The sequence below is a fragment of the Neomonachus schauinslandi genome, chromosome 10 (assembly GCF_002201575.2).
Source record: "Neomonachus schauinslandi chromosome 10, ASM220157v2, whole genome shotgun sequence".
NCBI lineage: Eukaryota > Metazoa > Chordata > Mammalia > Carnivora > Phocidae > Neomonachus > Neomonachus schauinslandi.
The window spans coordinates 75,321,101-75,342,285 of NC_058412.1; the positions used below are offsets into that span (position 1 = coordinate 75,321,101).

At 41.0% G+C, this 21,185-nt stretch overlaps 1 protein-coding gene across 4 annotated transcripts in view; it reads left to right on the forward strand.

The window, feature by feature from the left end:
* Nucleotides 1-21,185, forward strand: part of THADA (THADA armadillo repeat containing) — a 323,565-nt gene that overhangs the window by 170,678 nt on the left and 131,702 nt on the right. For all 4 annotated transcript variants that reach the window (XM_021701170.2, XM_021701169.2, XM_021701171.2 and 1 more), the window contains one exon: nucleotides 4,059-4,227. In XM_021701170.2, the coding sequence (XP_021556845.1) occupies nucleotides 4,059-4,227 (169 nt within the window). The remainder of the gene's footprint in view (nucleotides 1-4,058; nucleotides 4,228-21,185) is intronic.

The following is a 21,185-nucleotide window of genomic DNA, read 5'->3' on the forward strand; positions in this document are numbered from 1 at the left end:
TTCAGCATTCACACCATAGTCTTAATTCTCTCATTGAAGCCATTTAGAGGCCTGCAATTTTTAGAAAATGCTCATTTTGTACTGGACACAGGCACATTGCACTATGGAAACTTTCTATCTCCAAAGCATCTTTCCCCTTGGAATGTTCTCATAGACATCAGGTGAGAACACCGTGTATAGATTATTGCTACCACTGTCAGCTCAACTGAGACCCAGAGAGGTTACTGTGACTTGTCCAGGTCATAAAACAGTATCCAAAAGCAGGATGGAGATCCAGGTGTTCTGATTTTCCATCCTTTCTAGCCACTAGACTGTATTGCCAGAGAGCATCGCTGCTTGATTTTGGCACATTTACTGAATCAAACTAGGAGACTCTATCCAAGGGAAAGATAGATTTTAGCTTCAAATATATTTTGCTAAGGGCTAGAAACACTGTGTTTATATCCTCTCACACTCCAGGCCACATAGACCTGGAGAAAAGCTAAATCTCATCAGACCCCTCCCTGCCCCCAGTAACTGACAAAACAGTAACCTGGAAATTTTGCTTAATAGTTTTGTGTGTGTGTGTGTGTGTGTGTGTGTGTTGACTATAATCTATCCTTCCATTTTAACAATGTGCAGTAGAGAGGAGTTTGAAATTACATTTAATCGTTGTTTCACAATGAGTGATAATTAAATATTACTTTTAAAGTAAGCTTCTCTTTTTCTGTAATTGCATTACTTTCTTGAGGGGAGATTTTGTTTTGCTCTTTAACCCGATTGTGTGCATTTGGAAAGTACCCTAGCACAGGGTATCTGAAAACAGAAAATTCTGGCACTTTTCCCACTTTCCATTCTTTCTCCTGTATGGATGCCAGATTCCTTTGGGAAATCATCATTTGCTAAAGGTCAGGAGCAAAAGGAGGGGCATTCTTTAGTGTACAGTTACTGCTAATTAGAAACTAAACATCTGTAACCATGTCAGAGTTATTTGTATTTGAAAAGAAACATTTATATACAAGAGCCCAGTACAGTAACATAAAACACACTCTAACACAAAGTGTGTGTGTTGGAGGGGTAGGGGACAGATGGGGAAGCTTCCGACAAATGACTGGGCTGAGTGAAGTCATTGCTAATTAAATCTCAAAGCATTTTCAGAGTATTTTCTCTGTCAAGTGAAGTTTTCTCAGCACCCCCCCCCCCACCATGAGCCAAAGCAAACATTTTACTGTATTTGCCAATTAAAGATTAAACATTTAATCATTTTAAAAGAAAAATATGTAGAAAATGGGTGATTTGGCAGAACCTAGTCAAAGACCACTGGGAAATCTCTAGCTACCTACTGTAACATTAGCCCTCAGCGTCCTCCCATAGTACCATGTAAGGTGAGCTCTTCTCCATCCATAAAATGAGTGCTGATTGACCTATTTCACAGATCTACACTTGTAGCGGGGAAAAGAATGACACAATGCTTGACTTACCACTCCCCATGATGAAATTCTGTTTGGATCATGCCAAACAGAAATTGTATAGAAATTGTATCTGTTCTTTTATTGTCATGTTAAGATAAATGTCAGTGATACGTCTGGGGTATTAGAAATGTTTCAGTCATAGGGCTTTGTCCCTCTACATGCTAAGCCTACATGGCCCAGATCTTACCAGTAATTCCTTTTGGAACACTAAGTAATTTTGAAAACAAAGCAAGAGACCATCTCTTTCCTCCACAGTCTACTATCTTCTAATCTTCCCCATCCTTGTCTTGGCATCTGAGATATTTCTCTAAGTTGAGTTACTTTTTAAATTGGATAAAAAAGATCATGGAGTCTTGAGAGTTCTAGATAAGAACTTATTTAAGCCAAGACCTATCATATTGGGCCTTCCTCTCAAATAACACTATCTCTTTGAAGGCTCTCAAGTGCACAGTTTCAACAAAATGATTGTAGACTCTCAGGTTCTGAGTGTTTACAAAGTCAAAAAGCCCTTAGATGACCTGCGTTTCCAATGACCTTCGTAGAATCTCAAAGTACCACTTGTCCGTGACTTTCATTGATTTAAGAACTGGCTTTTATTCAAGCTCTTTGGGTGTGAGTCAGCCTAGAGGCAAAGGTTCAGTGACTTGAGGGTCCAACTCTTGTTCTCTTGACAATAAGTTCAAGATCATGTCTGTGCTTTGTGGTACTACCCAGTCTGGCCGGACCCACTTCTCAGCCTGAAGTTCCACTGTTATTTCTGAGCTTCTCCTTTAGTCAGACACATCTACCTGTACCTTGAGCATTTTTACCCTTGCTTTATCCCACTGTTTCTGGTTGAAACAACTTCCTGGTTTCAGCCTTCTTAGAATCCTGCTTGCTTTCCTTAGTTCTATCCTTCTCGATACCACCACCTACAGTCTTATCCTCATGTAGCCATAACATGATAATCACTTGCTTATTGCTTTTCCAGGACTGTCTTGTGCTTTTGGTCATCTTCTCAAATGTACTGCTCATCTTGCCAACCAGAGTATAGGCTCCCCAAAGACCACAATGACTGTTTTATTTCTCATGGCACTTATCATTTGTTCATTTTGAGTGCCCAATGAATAGTTGTTTGATGGTTGAGGAGGAAGCTATTTTTGCTACTACCTATTTATTGAATCATTCCCAAAGCCGATCTGCATTTATCCCTGTTATAAAACCATAGCTATTGGGGCACCTGGGTGGCTCACTCGTTAAGCGTCTGCCTTCAGCTCAGGTCATGATCCCAGGACGGGATCGAGCCCCACATTGGGCTCCCTGCTCTGCTGGAAGCCTGCTTCTTCCTCTCCCACTCCCCCTGCTTGTGTTCCTGCTCTTGTCTCTCTCTCTGTCAAATTAAATAAAATCTTTATATTTGCAAATGACATATCAGATAAAGGGCTAGTATCCAAAATCTATAAAGAACTTATCAAACTCAACACCCAAAGAACAAATAATCCAGTCAAGAAATGGGCAGAAGACATGAACAGACATTTCTGCAAAGAAGACATCCAAATGGCCAACAGACACATGAAAAGGTACTCAACATCACTTGGCATCAGGGAAATCCAAATCAAAACCTCAATGAGATACCACCTCACACCAGTCAGAATGGCTAAAATTAACAAGTCAGGAAATGACAGATGTTGGCGAGAACGTGGAGAAAGGGGAATCCTCCTACACTGTTGGTGGGAATGCAAGCTGGTGCAGCCACTCTGGAAAACAGTGTGGAGGTTCCTCAAAAAGTTGAAAATAGAGCTACCGTACGACCCAGCAATTGCACTACTGGGTATTTACCCCAAAGATATAAATGTAGTGTTCTGAAGGGGTACATGCACCCCAATGTTTATAGCAGCAATGTCCACAATAGCCAAACTATGGAAAGAGCCTAGATATCCATCAACAGATGAATGGGTAAAGAAGATGTGGTGTGTGTGTATACACACACACACACGAATATTATGCAGCCATCAAAAAAACGAAATCTTGCCATTTGCAACACCGTGGATGGAACTAAAAGGTATTATGCTAAGTGAAATAAGTCAATCCGAGAAAGACAAGTATCATGTGATCTCACTGGTATGAGGAATTTGAGAAACAAGACAGAGGATCATAGAGGAAGGAGGGGAAAATGAAACAAGATGAAACCAGAGAGGGAGACAAACCATAAGAGACTCTTAATCTCAGGAAACAAACTGAGGGTTGCTAGAGTGGAGGGGGGTGGGAGGGATGGGGTGGCTGGTGATGGACATCGGGGAGGGTATGTGCTATGGTGAGCTCTGTGATTGTGTAAGACTGATGAATCACAGATCTGTACCTCTGAAACAAATAATACTTTATATGTTAATAAAAAAAACCATAGATATTAATGATATTTATATGAAAAGGAAGATCACCTGTAGAGCTAACACTACTACAAACACAATCATTGGAATAAGGGAAGTATAAAAAAAAATTTGGAATAAGGAGGAACTCCTGTCTCCCCCAACTCGGATGTCTCCGCTAGAGCTAGATAGAACATTAGCATATACAAAGGCATGTATGTGGAAATGAGTATTGAATGGTCTTGTGTTTTTGTCTCCCCAGATGTGGTCGCTCACCTGTCTACCGCTCCCGTGTAATGGCAGCTCGTGCCTTGGTCCCATTTGTTATGGTAGATGAAATCCCCACTACCATCCGAACTCTGTTGGCCAAACTCCCCAACTGCACTGATCAGTGTTTCCGGCAAAACCATATTCATGGGACACTTCTCCAGGTAAATACAGTTACTTTGTGTCAAACAGCACAGGATAAACTTTGGTTTCTCATGTACTGTTGGCAGGTAAAGATTTGATACATAAGCTTTTAACTTTATCTGTGGAACTTTTTTCTATTGCTGAAAGAAAAGGTATTTCCTAGGTGTGCTTTTTTTCATTACAAACCTAAGTACAGCATCACACTGTGATTCAGTCAGATCGTCTTTTGCATTAAATCCTGTGTCAGGGGCGCCTGGGTGGCTCAGATGGTTGAGCATCTGCCTTCGGCTCAGGTCATGATCCCAGGGTCCTGAGATCGAGCCCCGCATCAGGCCCCTTGCTTGGCGGGGAGCCTGCTTCTCCCTCTCCCTATACTGTTCCCCCTGCTTGTGCTCTCTCGCTCCCTCTGTCAAATAAATAAATAAAATCTTTAAAAAAAAAAAAAAAAAACTGTTTCATATAGCATGCTTTCCCATTTGGACTTACCTCTCTGAACCATTTAGAGTTTTGTCTTTTCCATCAAGTACCTGCAGAATATTCTGGGCCACTCCCTGTTCAGGGTTAAGTTGTGAGCATTCCTTGAAAAAGAGGTTAGCACCAGACACAGAAGGAGAGTTATACATATCAGGGAGAGTTTGCCTGGCAGCGTTAACACCATAGTACGTGGAAAGGTCAATCCCTACTTTCCTGTTTTCTCTGTGCTACAGAAGAGACTTTTTATTTTTAATAAATATACAAATATACTTATCGCCTTTTTTTTAATATTATTTATTTATTTATTTGACAGAGAGAGACACAGCGAGAGAGGGAACGCAAGGAGGGGGAGTGGGAGAGGGAGAAGCAGGCTTCCTGCCGAACCGGGAGCCCGATGCGGGACTCAATCCTAGGACCCTGGGACCATGACCTGAGCCGAAGGCAGACACATAATGACTGAGCCACCCAGGCGCCCCATACTTATCACTTTTAACGTACCATTTCCTCTAGAAAGGACTAACGTACAACAAATGAATGAGAAATAGACTTCTTACTGAAACTGTCTTTTTTAAGCCCTACCTATCGCCTAGGGAGCAGATGGTACTGGTGAGATCTGTTCATGTGTCTGCTGGGGTCACTCGTGGTGGGTCGGTATTGCAGGGGGATTTAAATATCAAATCGTGTCTGGTTTGTGAGCAGAGTTGAGAGGTGGCCTTGCGATCTCAAGATATGATAAGCTTGAGGTCTACCCTGCTGACACGAGAGGCAGCATATAGAGTGGTTAATGGCATGGGACTCTGGAGCCAGACGGGCTCCGTGTCCATCTCAAATCTACTACTCAATACCTGCACTTCTCTCTCTTCATTGTTTTTATTAAGTTTTTTATTTTAATTAGTGTATAGTTAACATACAGTGTTGTGTCTTCATTTTTGAAATAAGGATAATAGTAATGTGTACCTGGTAGGGATTTTGTGAGGATTAAATGAATTTATGCATATCAAGTGCTTAGAATAGTACCGAGTACATAATATGATATATGGTTACTATTGTTATTATTATCATAGCTTTAGTGAGCTTGTACTATAATGAACACCAATATTTTTAGTAACTGATTCCCTCTAGGTGAGAATGAATGCAAGAGAGACCTATCTTCTTGCCTTCCTTCCTTGGTCATTGTATATATATTCAGCAAGTAGTTATGGAATGCCTCCTACCTACTACTGTGTCCTTCAGAACAGTTGTTGCATTGAAAGAGTCAACGCCCAAAAAAAAAGCCTAACATGGGCAATCACAGTGTAGCATGCTACGTGCTAGGGGAACCCACAGCAGGGCCACCTGACTGGTTTTGGGGAAGTCAAGGAAAGCTTCCCAGAGAAAATGACATCTAAGTAAAGAGCAGAAAAAGTTAGCCAAGCAGAGGAGGGAGGGGGAGTCCCCTGCCCAGAGAGAACAGCACATAGCAAGGCTCAGGGTGGGTGAGAAGTTGACCCACCTGGGAACTACAAGCTTCAGTGGGACCAAGTTCCAGGTTGGCTGGTCTCACACTGGTCTCAGGAGCTCTTTAACCTTAGGAAAGTTATTGAGAATTCCAAAGAGCTTTTGTCTATCGATATTTAATTAGACTCTGAAACAGGAAATCTTAAAACACAAGAACTCACAAGCACACATTCCATTAGTCATGATTAGAGTGATGACATCCTCACACACCTTGTAGCTGACTCCACTGTGTGCTGTACGAGAAGGAGAGTAAAGGAGGGGAGGAGTGGCCTAGTGGCATTTTGAAAATAGTTTGATCTTGCAGATCTCCTGAAAAGAGTGTGGCGACCCCCAAGGGCCCCAGAGCAGGCCCTCTGGTCTGTGTTGTATACACTGTAGGTCTTTCGTGGTCTCTTCAGTGGAGGCCCTCAAGCGCTCGTCTCCCTTGGTCCTCACTATATCTCGGTGATGAAGACAGGACCGGAGGGTATTATCTGGGTTTTAAACGTGGGACCCTGAGGCGCATACAAGTTAGATGGTTTGATTCTGTCAGACTCTGCTGCTTTGAAGTGAAGGAGCCGGCAATGATGAGTATCAAAGAGCAGGCTTTTCAAAGATGTCTAGATTCTGCAGCTGAGTTAGAAGGGGGGCTCAGATCGTCAAGGGAGGAGGGGGGATCAGCCATCAGATTTTCTTTCCTGCAGATCCACTCTTGGCTAACTTTTGTCAGAAGTGGTGAGGCTGGATTTGCTTCTTTGGCTGTCTCACCACTTGTACAAATGGACCTCCCAGCCTTATTTCCCGCATACAGCACTGACAGGTCTGGCTTGTGTCTCACCGCTCTGCCCAGCAACAAAGCATGGTCTTCTGCTCTGTCTCTGGGCCCCTGATTTCTCAAATTTACTTTTCCTGTGACCTAAAGTGTGAAACTCCGTGGAAAGGGAAAAAGCCCGTAACTCCAGGTTGGTTGTGGCTGTCGCCTTTGTTCCTGAGTGTTGGGAGATGAAGGGCTTGTTGAAAACAAAACAGAACAGTATGGGTGTTGGGTGTTGGGTATCATGTTCGTGTTTGTCAAATGGATGCCTGTCTTTACCAAGATTGGCTTGTACCCTGGGTGAAAAAAGGAAGTCAAAGGCATGTGAAAATCTTTCTGTCGTGTCCATTTGGGTGTCTCATCTGCGTTGTAATAGCTTGGTTTCACTCTGTTGTTCTTTGTGAGGAAAGCATAAGGGGTTAAGATGGGGAGGGCTCTTTTTCTCTTTCCTTTCCGCAGCTTTTGGATTCCTTCTCCACATAAAGCTACCTTTGAAACCCGTAAGAGGCCTGCACCTGGAAAAGAGGTGTTGGGATTGAAAGGCATGAGAATCTCCATGGGACTTTCAGAGCCAGCTAAGTAAATATAAAATTGCTATTTTTTTTTCAAAAGGAGGAAATCATTTTGTAATCAGAAAACAAATTCTTTCACAGAATGTTTTTTTAAATTACACATTTTGGCTTCTTTGAAAAATATTTACATAAATATATCAAACCTCAGAGTATTTCTATAAGATACCTTGAAAATGAGAAATATGCTGATCTCTGAATTTTCTGGAATGATGGAAGAAAGACTCAAATTATAGGACATGCATAAAAAGAAAACATGTGGGAATCAGTTTCTTAATCATTTTAAAAACCAGAGGTTTCTAATTGCAATGTTGAGACGGATGGAAGTAGCGCACATGAGAAAAGGTGAGATTATGCAGCCGGTTCATAAGAGCCAATGGTAAATGACATTAAATCTCCATAAAGGCTAGATAAGAGCCATGGACATTACCTCATTTGGGAACAACACCGGCTGGCAGGGCTACCCGGTCTTTTAAGTAGAATTAACCGTCTGTTTTTGTTGCCAAAATTCTTCATGTTGGGGCCTTAACATTATTACTAGGTTACTTATCACTCCCGAGAAATCATATTGGCATTCAAAAAGTTTTCTTGTGTTGAGGAAGCGTTTTGGCCAACAATTACAAGGCAAGATTTATTCTGATTCTTGGGTACTTAACTCACATTTTGGTGTTTCATAAGGAAATATATACCATTTGAAATAGCAACTTGAACTTTGAGTTTTTTTCATTTTCTCTTTTGGTTCTTTTTCTCATGATACAGACATATGAGAGGTGGCCCCTGCTCGCTCTTTACTTAAACTCTCTTACGTGAGTAAAGTGGACAGTTGAGGTAATTCAGCTTCTGCTGAAGCAGGAAAACCCACTTTTGCATTTATGTGAACATTCTAGGCAAAGGTATTCTTTTTTCACCAGTTAATCCACAAAGTACCCACAGTTCTAAACATCCCTTTGCTGGTATTAAATTTTCTCAGTTTTTGTTAGCATAATCTGTTGAACACCTTGTTTAATTCTCTTATTCCTCCACCCCTTCCCCTACCACCCAAATTTGGAGCCTTGATTTTTGCACTTGGAGAATTCTGAGTCACTTTTCTGGCTGTGGAGCTGAGCAGCAGTATTGCACACGTGGGTTGACATGAAATATTAGCTGGAGTGGACTTTAGGCAGCCTAGGCCCATGCATTTGGTGAGTTTGCCATAAGAGAAGTAAAATGAGGGCGCCTGGGTGGCTCAGTTGGTTGGGCGACTGCCTTCGGCTCAGGTCATGATCCTGGGGTCCCGGGATCGAGTCCCACGTCGGGCTCCCTGCTCGGCGGGGAGTCTTCTTCTCCCTCTGGCCCTCCCCCCTCTCATGCTCTCTCTCTATCTCATTCTGTCTCTCAAATAAATAAATAAAATCTTTAAAAAAAAAAAAAAGAGAAGTAAAATGAACGTTTTTGAGCACCTCCTGCAGTATGTAAATCACATATGTAAATTGCATATGTGATTTCATTAATACTCTCAGCAATTCTGCCAGGTGTTGAGAAAGCGCCTCCTGATAGTTGATGTGAATAACAACTTTTTCTGCCTAGGGAAACCAAACAAAGAATCCATCTTCGCTCTCTTTAATCTCTTGTTCCTCAGTTCTGAAAATCTGATTTGATGCTGGAAACAAAGTAAATCCAGTGTTATAAAGACAGAGGGACAGAGGAAGTCAGTGAAGCCCTAAGAGGCTACAACTAGTAAAAGACTTTTTGTTTTTATTTGAGTATAGTTGACACACCATGTCACATTAGTCTCAGGTGTACAACATAGTGATTTACCAACTCGACACATGATGCTGTGCTCACCACAGGTGTAGCTCCCGTCTGTCCCATTACATCGCTATTACGATATCATTGACTATATTCCCTATGCTGTGGCTTTCATCCCCGTGACTTATTCATTCCGTAACTGGAAGCCTGGCTCTCCCACTCCCCTTCACCCATTGAGCCCATCCCTCCACCCCCTCCCCTCTGGCAGCCATCAGTCTGTTCTCTGTATTTACGGGTCTGATTCTGCTTTTGGTTTGTTTATTCATTTGTGTTTTTGTTCGTTTTTTAGATTCCACTTATGAGTGAAATCATATAGCATTGCCCCTTCCTTCCCTCCGCTCATCTCTTTCTCATCATTTCTGTTTGGTCTCTCATTTAATAGTCTGAAACTAAAAATACAGACTCCTCCATTGGGACCTAGGTTGTAGCCAAGCTTGAAGTTGCCATACCTTCTGTCATCCTTAAGGGTGTGACAAAACCTCTCAAACTTGGACAGCCGTAGGAATTGTGGGTTCTAGGCCCGGGAGCTGCTGGGAACATGAAAAAGAGGTCAAGATGGAATTCAATTCAGCAGACTCAGTGGAGGGCTTACCCAGTTCTAGGTACAGGTGAAGACACGAGTTTGCCTTTAAGGCTCTTAACTCCCGTTGTGGGGAGCTGTGGGTTAGAAGCCTAGCGAACCTGCCGAACCCCTGGGGACAGGGAGCATTTGAATAACAGAAATGAAGACAAGGCAAAAGATAGAGCTGCCAGATAGGGCATCAGGCATGAAAGGAAACGGAGACTAAGATAACATTCTGCTTTAGTCTAGAACACTCTGTGTCAGGCCTAGAGTTAGGGATCTTTATGGGAGTGGGAACAGCTGTGCTGGGCTGGGCAGGACAGCAGCAGGACAAAAATAGAGGCAGATCTTGGCATTACCTTTGTGGAAAAGAAAAGCAGAAAATCAAGAAAGAAAGAAAGGTCAATTCTGCCAGCTACTTTTCTGAAGGAAAAATTTCTTGAAGTTCAGGAAACAGGAATAAGACCAGCCATCCTTAACTCTCTGCTGCAGAGAGAAGTAGTGGAAACAAAAAGAAAATCAGTGATAGAGGTAGTCTTAAGTATAAATTCTGTCAGCATTTTCTAAATATCGGGAAATGAATGTTTTTAGAAAAAGTATTTTTTACTAGGTGTTACACCAAAACTTACAATTAAATTTAAAGGAATGATCAGTTCCATCTTTTAAAAAAGTGACCATGTAAGACAGCACCTTATGCTTGAAAAACTATATCTTTCTCACATTTCTTAAAAGTACAAAATTATGAAACATAAAGTAGAATGCTCAAGCTGCCCAGAAATAGAACATTACTTGATAGATTCCATTTGGTGACTTAAGGTTGGCCTATGTCCGTTGTTTATTTTATACACAGAAAATAAAATTTCAGAATGGAAAGTAGAAACAAAAGCCTGAAATTATGCTGATGTTGTAAGTTATAAATGGATTGCTGGTCAGTGTGTTTTTTTTCTGGAGTGAGTCATAAAGAAAATGCTCACTCTGGTCACTAATGGCCAGATTCCTTCTTTCTTTCTGAGGCCTGGTGTTCACGTGAAAGGAGAAAAATCTAAGTTGCTAGGAGGGTCTCCCATCCAAGAAGGGCTAAGGCAGAGATTCTCCAATGGTGTGCTTGTACGTGTGCCAAGTATTTATTGATTCCTTCAGCTCTCAGCAGTCTGAGTGGGGCCTAGCGGGGCTGGAGGCTCCAGGCAGTCACCCACAGCCGGGAGAAGCAGCATCTGTTTGTCCCAGAGTGCCAAAGAAAGATTATTTTCTGTGTGTGCCCTGACGTGAAAAGGATCGGGAAACACTTTCATTTAAAAAAAAAAAAAAAAAAATTTAAAGAAAGAACTAAACCTTGTTAAATCTTACCTTTTGGCAATATGTTCCTTTCTGGATATAAGCCCAGAAAAGTCATTTTTAATTAAAATGCTACTTCTGACGATGAATTAATCCTTTCCTTATAAATATCGAAAGGCTTTTATTCGGTATGTGTTACTCAGGGAGCTTTCCCTGGGTGTTGGAGACAGCTCTTAGCTGCCAGCTCCGGACCGTTGACTCTAGTGCACTGTCATTGTCACCAGCCAACAGTGCTACTGCTTTTTGTAGTGCTCCGAACTCCTGGTACGTAGGGTTTATAGATTTATCAGAAGATGTGTCCCCAGGCTTTTGTTACCGTTTAGGATTACAGTGGGGGAAGTAATGATGAAAAAAATGTATATATATATACACACACGCGCCAGTTACTGAGTCCATATGTTTTGGGGGGCGGGTGTGTGTGTGTATTGAGTGCCTATGGAGGCTCTTCTGAGTGATGGGTATTACTCCCATTGTACTGATGAGAAAACTGAGGGCAGGAAGGGTTATGAGATTTGACTAAAGTTATACAGGGATAAATTAGCAAAAGCAGAGCTGGGATTCAAAGCTTTCAAGCTTGTGTGGTTAACGGCCATACTCTACCACTTCTCAGGATGAGGGAAAGAACATCCTAAGGCTAGAGTGACTCTCTCTGAGGCCTTCAAGGTGTGGAGTGAAAGGGAAGTTGACATCGTCTCCTTATTTGTGCATTCTGTTGACTGAGTACCAACCACATGCCAAACACTGTTCTAGACACTTGGAATACATCAGAGAACAAAGGAGACAGATCCTCGCTCGCAAAGATCTCTACTCTTACAGACTCTGCATTTGAGAGGCAGGGAGACAGACAAGAGTAAATGATATTATAATAGAATTTATTCTAATTTATTATAATAAATTATATCATTTATTAGAAGGTAATAATTTCTGTGAACAAAAAAGAACAAGCAGAGTAGGATAAGGTGAATCAGGAGTTGATTAGAAAGGAGGGCAGATGACAGTATTAAATGAGGTGTCAGAATAGTCATTGTTGAAAAGGTAACATTTGAGCAAATCTCATTAAGAGACAAGGGAAAAAAAAGTTTTTTTGATAAAACATAAACCTCTTTTCTCCTGAAATTGGGTTCGTTACACATGTCTGTACGTTCAAGGTTACCTTTAACTATGAAGAGGTGCTATTGGAGTAGGCAGTGTGTAGTGGATAAACAAGGCCAGGAAGGATGCTTTTACTTGAGAAACTGGAATGTTCTACAAAATCCCCGTGCTATACATGCAGTTTACTGAGGACTCTGAAGTCATTTCCTGATACAAGCAAGTCAGTCTGTCTTGGTGCCCATGAGCTTAGGCAAAGAGGAAAGCATCTAATCATATCTCCTGTTTTCCAGGATGATCTTTCCTTTGACTCTCTGGACTTGGGCCTTAGAGATGTGGAGTAAATACAGAGAATGTTTACTTGCTCTTTTATTTAGCAGATACTTACTGAGTGCTAATTAAGTGCATAATAGTATGCCAGGTGCCATAGAAAATACAAAGAAAAGGTAATATGTAGCATGTTCTCTGCCCTCAAGAGGCTTGTGAGCTGAGGCGGAGAACAAGCCATCCACACCACAAACTACCCAGAAATACATGGCTATGGTGTGGGCCAGGCACGTGGCTGAGAACACACAGCTGAGAGGAGAGCTCAGAGAAAGCTTCGTGGGGACGTTGGGTCTGGGATAAGCCTTTAAACAATTTTCTGTTGTTGACATAGGGACTTGATGTGAGCCAAGGCTTGGAGAGGGGCATGCAGAAGGTGTTTGCAGGGGACAGTGGGTAAGCCTGTCGGTCCTGGAGTGTGTCGGAGAGGTGGACGGTGTAACGGTAAGGTGGGCACGGGTCAGCATTTGAGAGCCCAGCAACGCCAGGCCAAGCCATTTGCCCGTGTAGGCCCCATGGCCTTCAAAGTGAGGTGTGCAAGACAGTAATGTGTGTGGAAGAATAGGTTGGCATGTTATTTGTCTCTCTCATCCTTTCGACTACTTTTTTATATCAGATGTTTAATAATGTGCATATCAATAGAGTAGTATCTAATTTCTAAATAAGTAAGTATATAAAAGCTGCGAGCACGTTCTCACGTAAGTAGGAGCGTGGCCTCTGGAGCCAGCTTGTCTCCATGCAGATCCTAGCTCCACTGCTTGCTCGCTGTGTTATTTTGGGTGAGTTGATTTCTGTGCTGCCACATCTTCCTCAGTAAATGGGAAGATAGCACTCTCATAGGTTGGTTGTGGGGGTTAAAGGAATTAAGACCTGAGCGCTGCCCGGCATGGTCTCTGGCACATGGTAGGCGGTCAGTGAGCGTTAGTTGTTACTGTTCCTACTTGGTGCTGCCGCCACCGCCACCATCACAGCCGGCCCCCAGAGGGGTCGATGATCCCAAAAGGCGAAGGCCACTGATATAAATGGCGGGTGAATGATGTTGCCCTCAGAAAAGCTGTGTTCTAGAAAAATGAGTACTGTACGTTGAAGTAATGCTGTTAACAATGTGAGGATTCCTACTGATATGTGAGTGTGTGCATAAGAGAGAAGTAAGTCGATCTGCAGCAGTCTTGACTGCATGTGTAAGCATGCTTCACAGAGAGGTTCCTTGGGTCAGTCAGTGTTCTCTACCTTCCTGTAGATTGTAGTAAAGACTATTATAAGAGCTAAGATTAGTTCTGATTTTTAAGGGTCGAGTTCCTGCCTATCGAGTTGTTATTCCTCGCACCTGTTTTGTTTTGAATTACAGCCCTGCCCTCAGACCCCATCACAAAGGTGATGAGTCAGGAAAGGAACACCGTCACACTGTTCCAGACAAAGGAGGCTTTCATCATTCACAGGGGGATATTTGAAGTTCATAGACTGAAAGGGGGATATAGGATCCTCCTAGATAGATTAATCCAGCACTTTTCCAAGTTCATTTTTCATCTTGGAAGACACACTTTCCATCCTCGCCTAGCATTATTGTTTGGGACTTTTTATGACTAAAGATAATTCTTTAAAAACACAATGCGACAAAACATCACATTGCAGGCACACTAGCAGGCTTCTGTCATTTCCCAGAATTCCTATAAAATATCTGATGATATGTGATTCTCCCATTATGCGATGCGATTTGCTTGGTGGGTCTCTGTCCCATGAAAATAGCATTGTTTGTTGTTTGCTTTCAGCTATGCCATTCAAACAGGAATACCTTATTGCTTTTACTGGGGAAGCACTTTTAAGATTGCAGAGCATATGTACTTGTTGCATTGCCGTGGGATTTATTTAGAGCACCCAATATATTTCAGTTACTGAGGACTAAGTTAGTTGGCTGTTGAAAAGCACTGTGGCTGAGTATAGCCAGGCAGTTTGGCAGCCACCCCAGAGGGCTGAAGTAAAATCAGCTCATGGGCCTAAAGGAAAGTATAAATAAGTAATAAAACTCTTCCTGTTTTAAGCCATTATTATTGTTCACGACGTTCTTCTATTTCTCTGTACTGTGTACCTCCATCCTCTCTACCCTGTCCTTCCGTGGCAGGTTTCTCAATGTCGTGGGAATTCTTTGTTGTGGGGACTGTGCCCTGCATTGTAATGTTTGGTAAGCATCTCCCCGGTAGATTGCCTGTAGTACCCACCCTCCCAGCTGTGACAGCAGAAATGTCTGCAAACATTTCCACCTGTTCCCTGGAGGGAGCAAAATCGCCCATGGTTGAGAACCTTTTCTGCACAGTACCTGTGGATTTTTGCCATCATCCTGTGTGGACAGGGTGTGCTGCAGCTCCTTTAAGTGCCAGTGGCCATGGAAGAAACCATTCCTGACCCGTGAACAAATTGTTGCCCCACAGACTACAGTGAGCTGTGCGTGGGAATAAGAGGAGGGGAGGGACAATACAGAACTTGGGCTAGAAATCTCAAAGGGAGCACCTTTCTTCTCTCCGTCTCTCTCTCTCTCTCTGCTGGGAAAGTGTTATGAACGTGTAAGCCAACTTGCTTTCAGGATCCTAGCTTTGTATAGTTCGCTTCATGTCCCGGTCCCAACCTGCCTCTGATCCACTTGCAAAACGTGTAGTTGGAACTTATTTCTGCCCTCCCCAGACTCAGGGAGCATAATAAAATTCTAGGCTCTATTTACCTAGGGGAGCTTTGGAAAATAACATAATTAGAATTTTCTCACTTCTGTTTTTTGAAATGCTAGAGTATCTTTATTACTGAGTACACTTGTTGTCTATTTCACTGAGCCTCTCTCGGGCTGGAGGCGACAGGCTGTGTGGAAAGATCTCTAGGAACAGAGGTTCTGCTGAAAACTAAACCTAGGACATCAAAATTTTAATTTTGAGTTAAACAGAAAGCTTTCTCCAGATTCCCAGATTCAGACCTCAAAAAGGAAAACTGGAGGATAAATCTACATGAGGGTGCTAAAAATACATAGTGATTATATTCGCTTTAATTTCAAAAAGCTCTTAAAAATTGTGTGTGCCTCAGATATGTAAATAAGTAGTAAGTTTATGACTTGACTCTCAAAACTGTTACAATATATAAAAAATAAGAATTTTAAAAGTGCATCCTTAATACCTGTTTTAGAAATTGTCAGAATTCGGGCACCTGGGTGGCTCAGTTGGTTAAGCGACTGCCTTCGGCTCAGGTCATGATCCTGGAGTCCCGGGATCGAGTCCCGCACCAGGCTCCCTGCTCGGCAGGGAGTCTGCTTCTCCCTCTGACCCTCCTCCCTCTCATGCTCTCTGTCTCTCATTCTCTCTGTCTCAAATAAATAAAATCTTTAAAAAAAAAAAAGAAATTGTCAGAATTCTTCTGTGTGCTTCTTTGTCTAAAAGTATAGCTACAGGGACGCCTGGGTGGCTCAGTCAGTTAAGCCTCTGCCTTTGGCTCAGGTCATGATCCCAGGGCCCTGGGGTCAAGTCCCACATCGGGCTCCCTGCTCAGCGGGAAGCCTGCTTCTCCTTCTGCCTGCCGCTCCCCCTGCTTGTATTCTTAAGCTCTCTTGCTCTCTCTCTCTCTCTGGCAAATAAGTAAATAAAATCTAATAAATAAATAAAGTATAGCTACAGGGGCCTGGGTGGCTCAGTCACTTAAACGTCTGACTCCTGATTTCAGCTCAGGTCGTGATTTCAGGCTGGTGGGATTGAGCCCTTTGTCAGGGTCCACGCTGGGCATGGAGCCTGCTTAAGAAAGATTCTCTCTGTCCCTCTCCTTCTGCCCCCCCACCCCTCCCTCTCCCTCTCTTAAAAAAAAAAAAAAAAAGGATAGCTACAGATATTAAAATGAAGCCTTACTTTCTGTTTTATTATTAAAGGCAATGGTTGAAAAAAATAAGCAAATTAAATCTTAATCGAATTTCTCTTGCTACTGTCAATAACAAGAACTTTCTGTGCCTTCTCTTCACATCAAGAGAATGTGAATGTTCTGAATGTTTTGGTAAATCTTTTTTTTCTTCTAACTTTTGCATAGTTAATTTATCAGTCACCCTATTAAGTTAATTATACATTTTGACATCAAAATATAAAGAATTTGTAAGAATACAGAATCAAGCTCATGATACTCCTTAGAGCAAACATATGGGCAGCAGTATTCTTTTCCCCGTTTTATCAAGAAACCCATTCACCGCTGTTGAATTCCTGATTCTATTGAAATACACATTCACTAACATCCATTTCCCATATGTCTTATGATTCTGGAAAACTACCTTTGGATAGTGAATTCCACCAAAGTTATCCACAGAGTTTTTCCTGTCTAAATTGTTAAGAAGAAAAAGTTAGTCCGTCTCTTATATACATGCTTTTTTTCCCAGCTTTATTAAGATACACTTGACATATAACATTGTATAAGTTTGTGTACAACATAGTAGTTTGATATATGTATATATTGCAAAATAATTACCACATTAAGGTTAGTTAGCACATCTGTCACCTCACATAATTACAATTTTGTTTTTGTGGTGAGAACTTTTAAGTTCTACTGTCTTAGCAACTTTTAAATATACAATACAATACAGTATTGTTAACTATAGTCACCATGCTCTTACATCTCCAGACCATATTCGTATTATAACTGGAAGTTTGTACCCTTTGACCACCTTTACCTATTCCCCCCACCCCACCCCGTCCTGCAACCACCACTCTTGCTCTCTATTTCTGTGAGTTTGGGTTTTTTTAGATTCCACATATAAGTGAGGTAATACAGTATTTGCCTTTCCCTGTCTGAGTTATCTTACTTCTCTTAATGCCCTCAAGATCCGTCCATGTTTTGCAAATGGCAGAGTTTTCTTTTTTGTGGCTGAATAATATTCGTGTGTGTGCATGTGCATGTGTGTATGGCACATTTTCTTTATCCATTCATCTGTCAGTGGACACTTAGGTTGTTTCCATGTCTTAGCTATTGTAAATAATGCTGCAGTGAACACGAGAGTGCAGATATGTCTTCAAGATAGTGTTCGCATTTCCTTCAGATATATTCCCAGAAGCGGAATTTCTAGATCATATATAGTTCTATTTTTTATTTTAATTTAATTTAATTTTTAAAAGTAATCTCTACACCCGGCATAGGGCTTGAACTCACAACCCTAAGATCAAGAGGAGCACACTCTACTGACTGAGCCAGCCAGGCTTATTTTTAAATTTTTTTTTAGGATTATTTATGTATTTATTTGACACAGAGAGACACAACAAGAGAGGGAGCACAAGCAGGGGGAGTGGGAGAGGGAGAAGCAGGCTTCCCGCTGAGCAGGGAGCCCCGATGCAGGGCTCGATCCCAGGACCTGGGATCATGACCTGAGCCGAAGGCAGACGTTTAATGACTGAGCCACCCAGGCACCCCTGCACCATACTGTTTTGATTACTGTAGCTTTGTAACAAGTGTGATATCTACAGCTTTGCTCTTCTTTCTCAGGATTGCTTTGACTATTCAGGGTCTTTTGTGGCTCTACAAATTTTAGGATTATTTTTTCTATTTCTATTTCTGTTAGAATCTTGAGGGATTGTGTTGAATCTATAGATGGCTTTGGGCTTTTAACAATATTAATTAATGACTTTTAACAATACTAATTCTTCCAATCTATGAACACAGGATATCTTTCCATCCATTTGTATCATCTTCCATTTCTTTCATCTGTGCCTTATAGTTTTCAGTGTACAGACATTTGTCTCCTTAGTTAAGTTTATTCTTAAACATTTTTATTGTTCTTTTTTTTTTTTTTAAAGATTTTATTTATTTATTTGAGAGAGAGAATGAGATAGAGAGAGCATGAGAGGGAGGAGGGTCAGAGGGAGAAGCAGACTCCCTGCTGAGCAGGGAGCCCGACGTGGGACTCGATCCCGGGACTCCAGGATCATGACCTGAGCCGAAGGCAGTCGCTTAACCAACGGAGCCACCCAGGCGCCCCATTTTTATTGTTCTTGATGCTATTGTAAAGAGGGTCGTTCTCTTTATTTCTTTTTCAGATAATTCATTGTAAGTGGAGAGAAATCCAACCAATTTTTGTATGTTGATCTTGTATCTTGAAACTTTACTGGATTCATTTTAAGTTCTAGTAGTTTTTTAGCAAAATCTTTAGGATTGTCTATGCATAAGATCATGTCATCTGCAAATAGAGACAATTTTACTTCTTTTCCAATTCAGATGCCTTTTATTTCTTTTTCTTGCCTGATTGCTCTAGCTGGGACTTCTAGTACTACATTGAATAGGAGTGCTGAGTTGGCACCCTTGTCTTATTCCTAATCTTAAAGGAAAAACTTTCAACCTTTCACTTTGTGCATGATGTTAGCTATGGGCTTGTCATATGTGGGCTTTTTAATGTTGAGATATGTTCATTCTGAATCCAGTTTGTTGAGCATTTTTGTCATGAATGGATATTGAATTTTGTCAGATGTTTTTTCTGTGTCTATCAAGATGATCATATGATTTTTATCTTCCATTCTATTAATGTGATGTATCATATTGATGATTTGCATATATTGAGCCATCCTTGCATCTGAGGGATGAATCCCCCTTGATTATGGTGTAAATCTTTTTAATGTGCTGTTGAATTTGGCTTGCTAGTATTTTGTTGAATAGTTTTACATCTATACCAGGGATGTTGGCCCGCAGTTTTCTTGTAGTGTTTTTATCTGGCTTTGGTATCAGAGTAATGCTGACCTTGTAAAATGAGTTTGGTAGTGTTTCCTCCTCTTCAATTTTTAGGAAGAGTTTGGGAAGGATTGGCATTAATTCTTTTTTAAATGCTTGGTAGAATTCACCAGTAAAACTATCTGTCCTGGGCTTTTCTTTGTTGGGAGGTTTTTTGATTACTTATTCAATCTCCTTACTCATTATTGATCTGTTCAGATTTTCTGCTTCCTGATTCGGTCTTGGTGGGTTTCTAGGCATGTTTCTAGGAGTTTATCTATATCTTCTAGGTTGTCCAATTTGTTGCCATATAGTTGTTCATATAAATGCTTTTATTTCTTTGCTTTGTTTATTCCTGTGCTCCACTAGACCCTCAGATAATATAATGCATTTATTCAACAAAATCATGTATGCATCCAGCTCCTAGTGGAGTGCTGACTCCCTGGCTACCCCGAACCCCTTCCTCCATGTCCCATACTCGAAATTTGCTCTTAGATTATTAGGTTTAATCTTTGCTCTGTGCTTCATTTGTCTTTCCTTTCCAAATTAGTAGTTCTGTTTAATGTAATAGTTATTGAGGGAGAAGGCTCTGGAGTTAAAATTATCTGGGTTCAAGTCCCAGTTCCACTGACAGCTTAGATTTCTCAGCCTTTGTTTTCTACTCTGTAAAATGGAGAAACAAATAGTTTTGGGGGGATAGTTGTAAAAACTAAAAGTGAGATAAAATGGAGTGACTCTAATGGCCAGATCTTCTGTCTCCAGGAGAGAGCAGGGAAGAATGTTTTTTAGGGCAAGAAGGGGGTCTTCTGAAACTGTTCTAAAGTCTCCTTAGTCATAGCCTCTGTGTGCAGATGAGTTCTGGGATCCCTCTGCACGGGTGAGTTCTGGGATCTCTCTTGAGTGTAGTCTGCTGCAGTCTGCTGCTAGATTCCTAGCAAGTCTAAATCTACATGTGTGGTTTTTGTTTGTTTGTTTGTTTAGCTAAACGAGGTAGACTGTTGTCTTCCTGCTTTATCCTCCACTTTTTTTCTTTATTAATGAAGGGGATGTATGTTATATACTTGAATTAATGGCACTCTGGAGGAGTTGTTAGGTATATACAGGTATCAGATTTTAATTTGTACCCATGTTCATAACTGAATAGGTAATCCTCTATTTTCTTTAGGATCTTGGTTAGTCTCCTATTTGAGATGCCTTGTTCATCTTAAAGTAAACTTTCTGGTGAGGGAGATATCTTTAATTAACTTTCTGAGAATTACATTTCCAAAAAAAGCTCTAAAGTTGTTTGGTTATTTTTTTGTATCAGGTGGATTTAATGGGTTTTTTAAATTGTGACTTTGAAGAATTTATAAGTGCCAGAAAATTCCATCACCTTTGTTAATCTTCAAAGAAATCAGTATAATTAACGTCTTAAATGTGCTTTTTGACTTTTTTTCCTTATTCACCACTTAAGCCTTTAAAAAGTATCTTTATTTCATGTAGATGGTAAGACAGGTTTTATTCCAAGTTTAAGTCAGTTTATAGCAAATAGACTTTATGCCTTTCCTTTCTTCTATTACAGGATATATAGTAATTTTTATATCTAACACATTGTTTCTGAAATGCAATTTCTCATTTTATAATTGATTTTTTTCAAGTATGTGAGACACTTCCTAATCCAGTTAGCAAACTGTTCTTTTCATACTGAGAAGCAGTATTCATTGATCATCGATCAATCTATTTGAGAGAAAATTCAGCCATCAGGTTTGATTTTCAGATGTGTATTTAGAGAACAGAGATGCAAGGCAGTAATTTGTTTTAAAATTTATGATTGAACATATGCTCATGTGTGTGTGTGTGTGTGTGTGT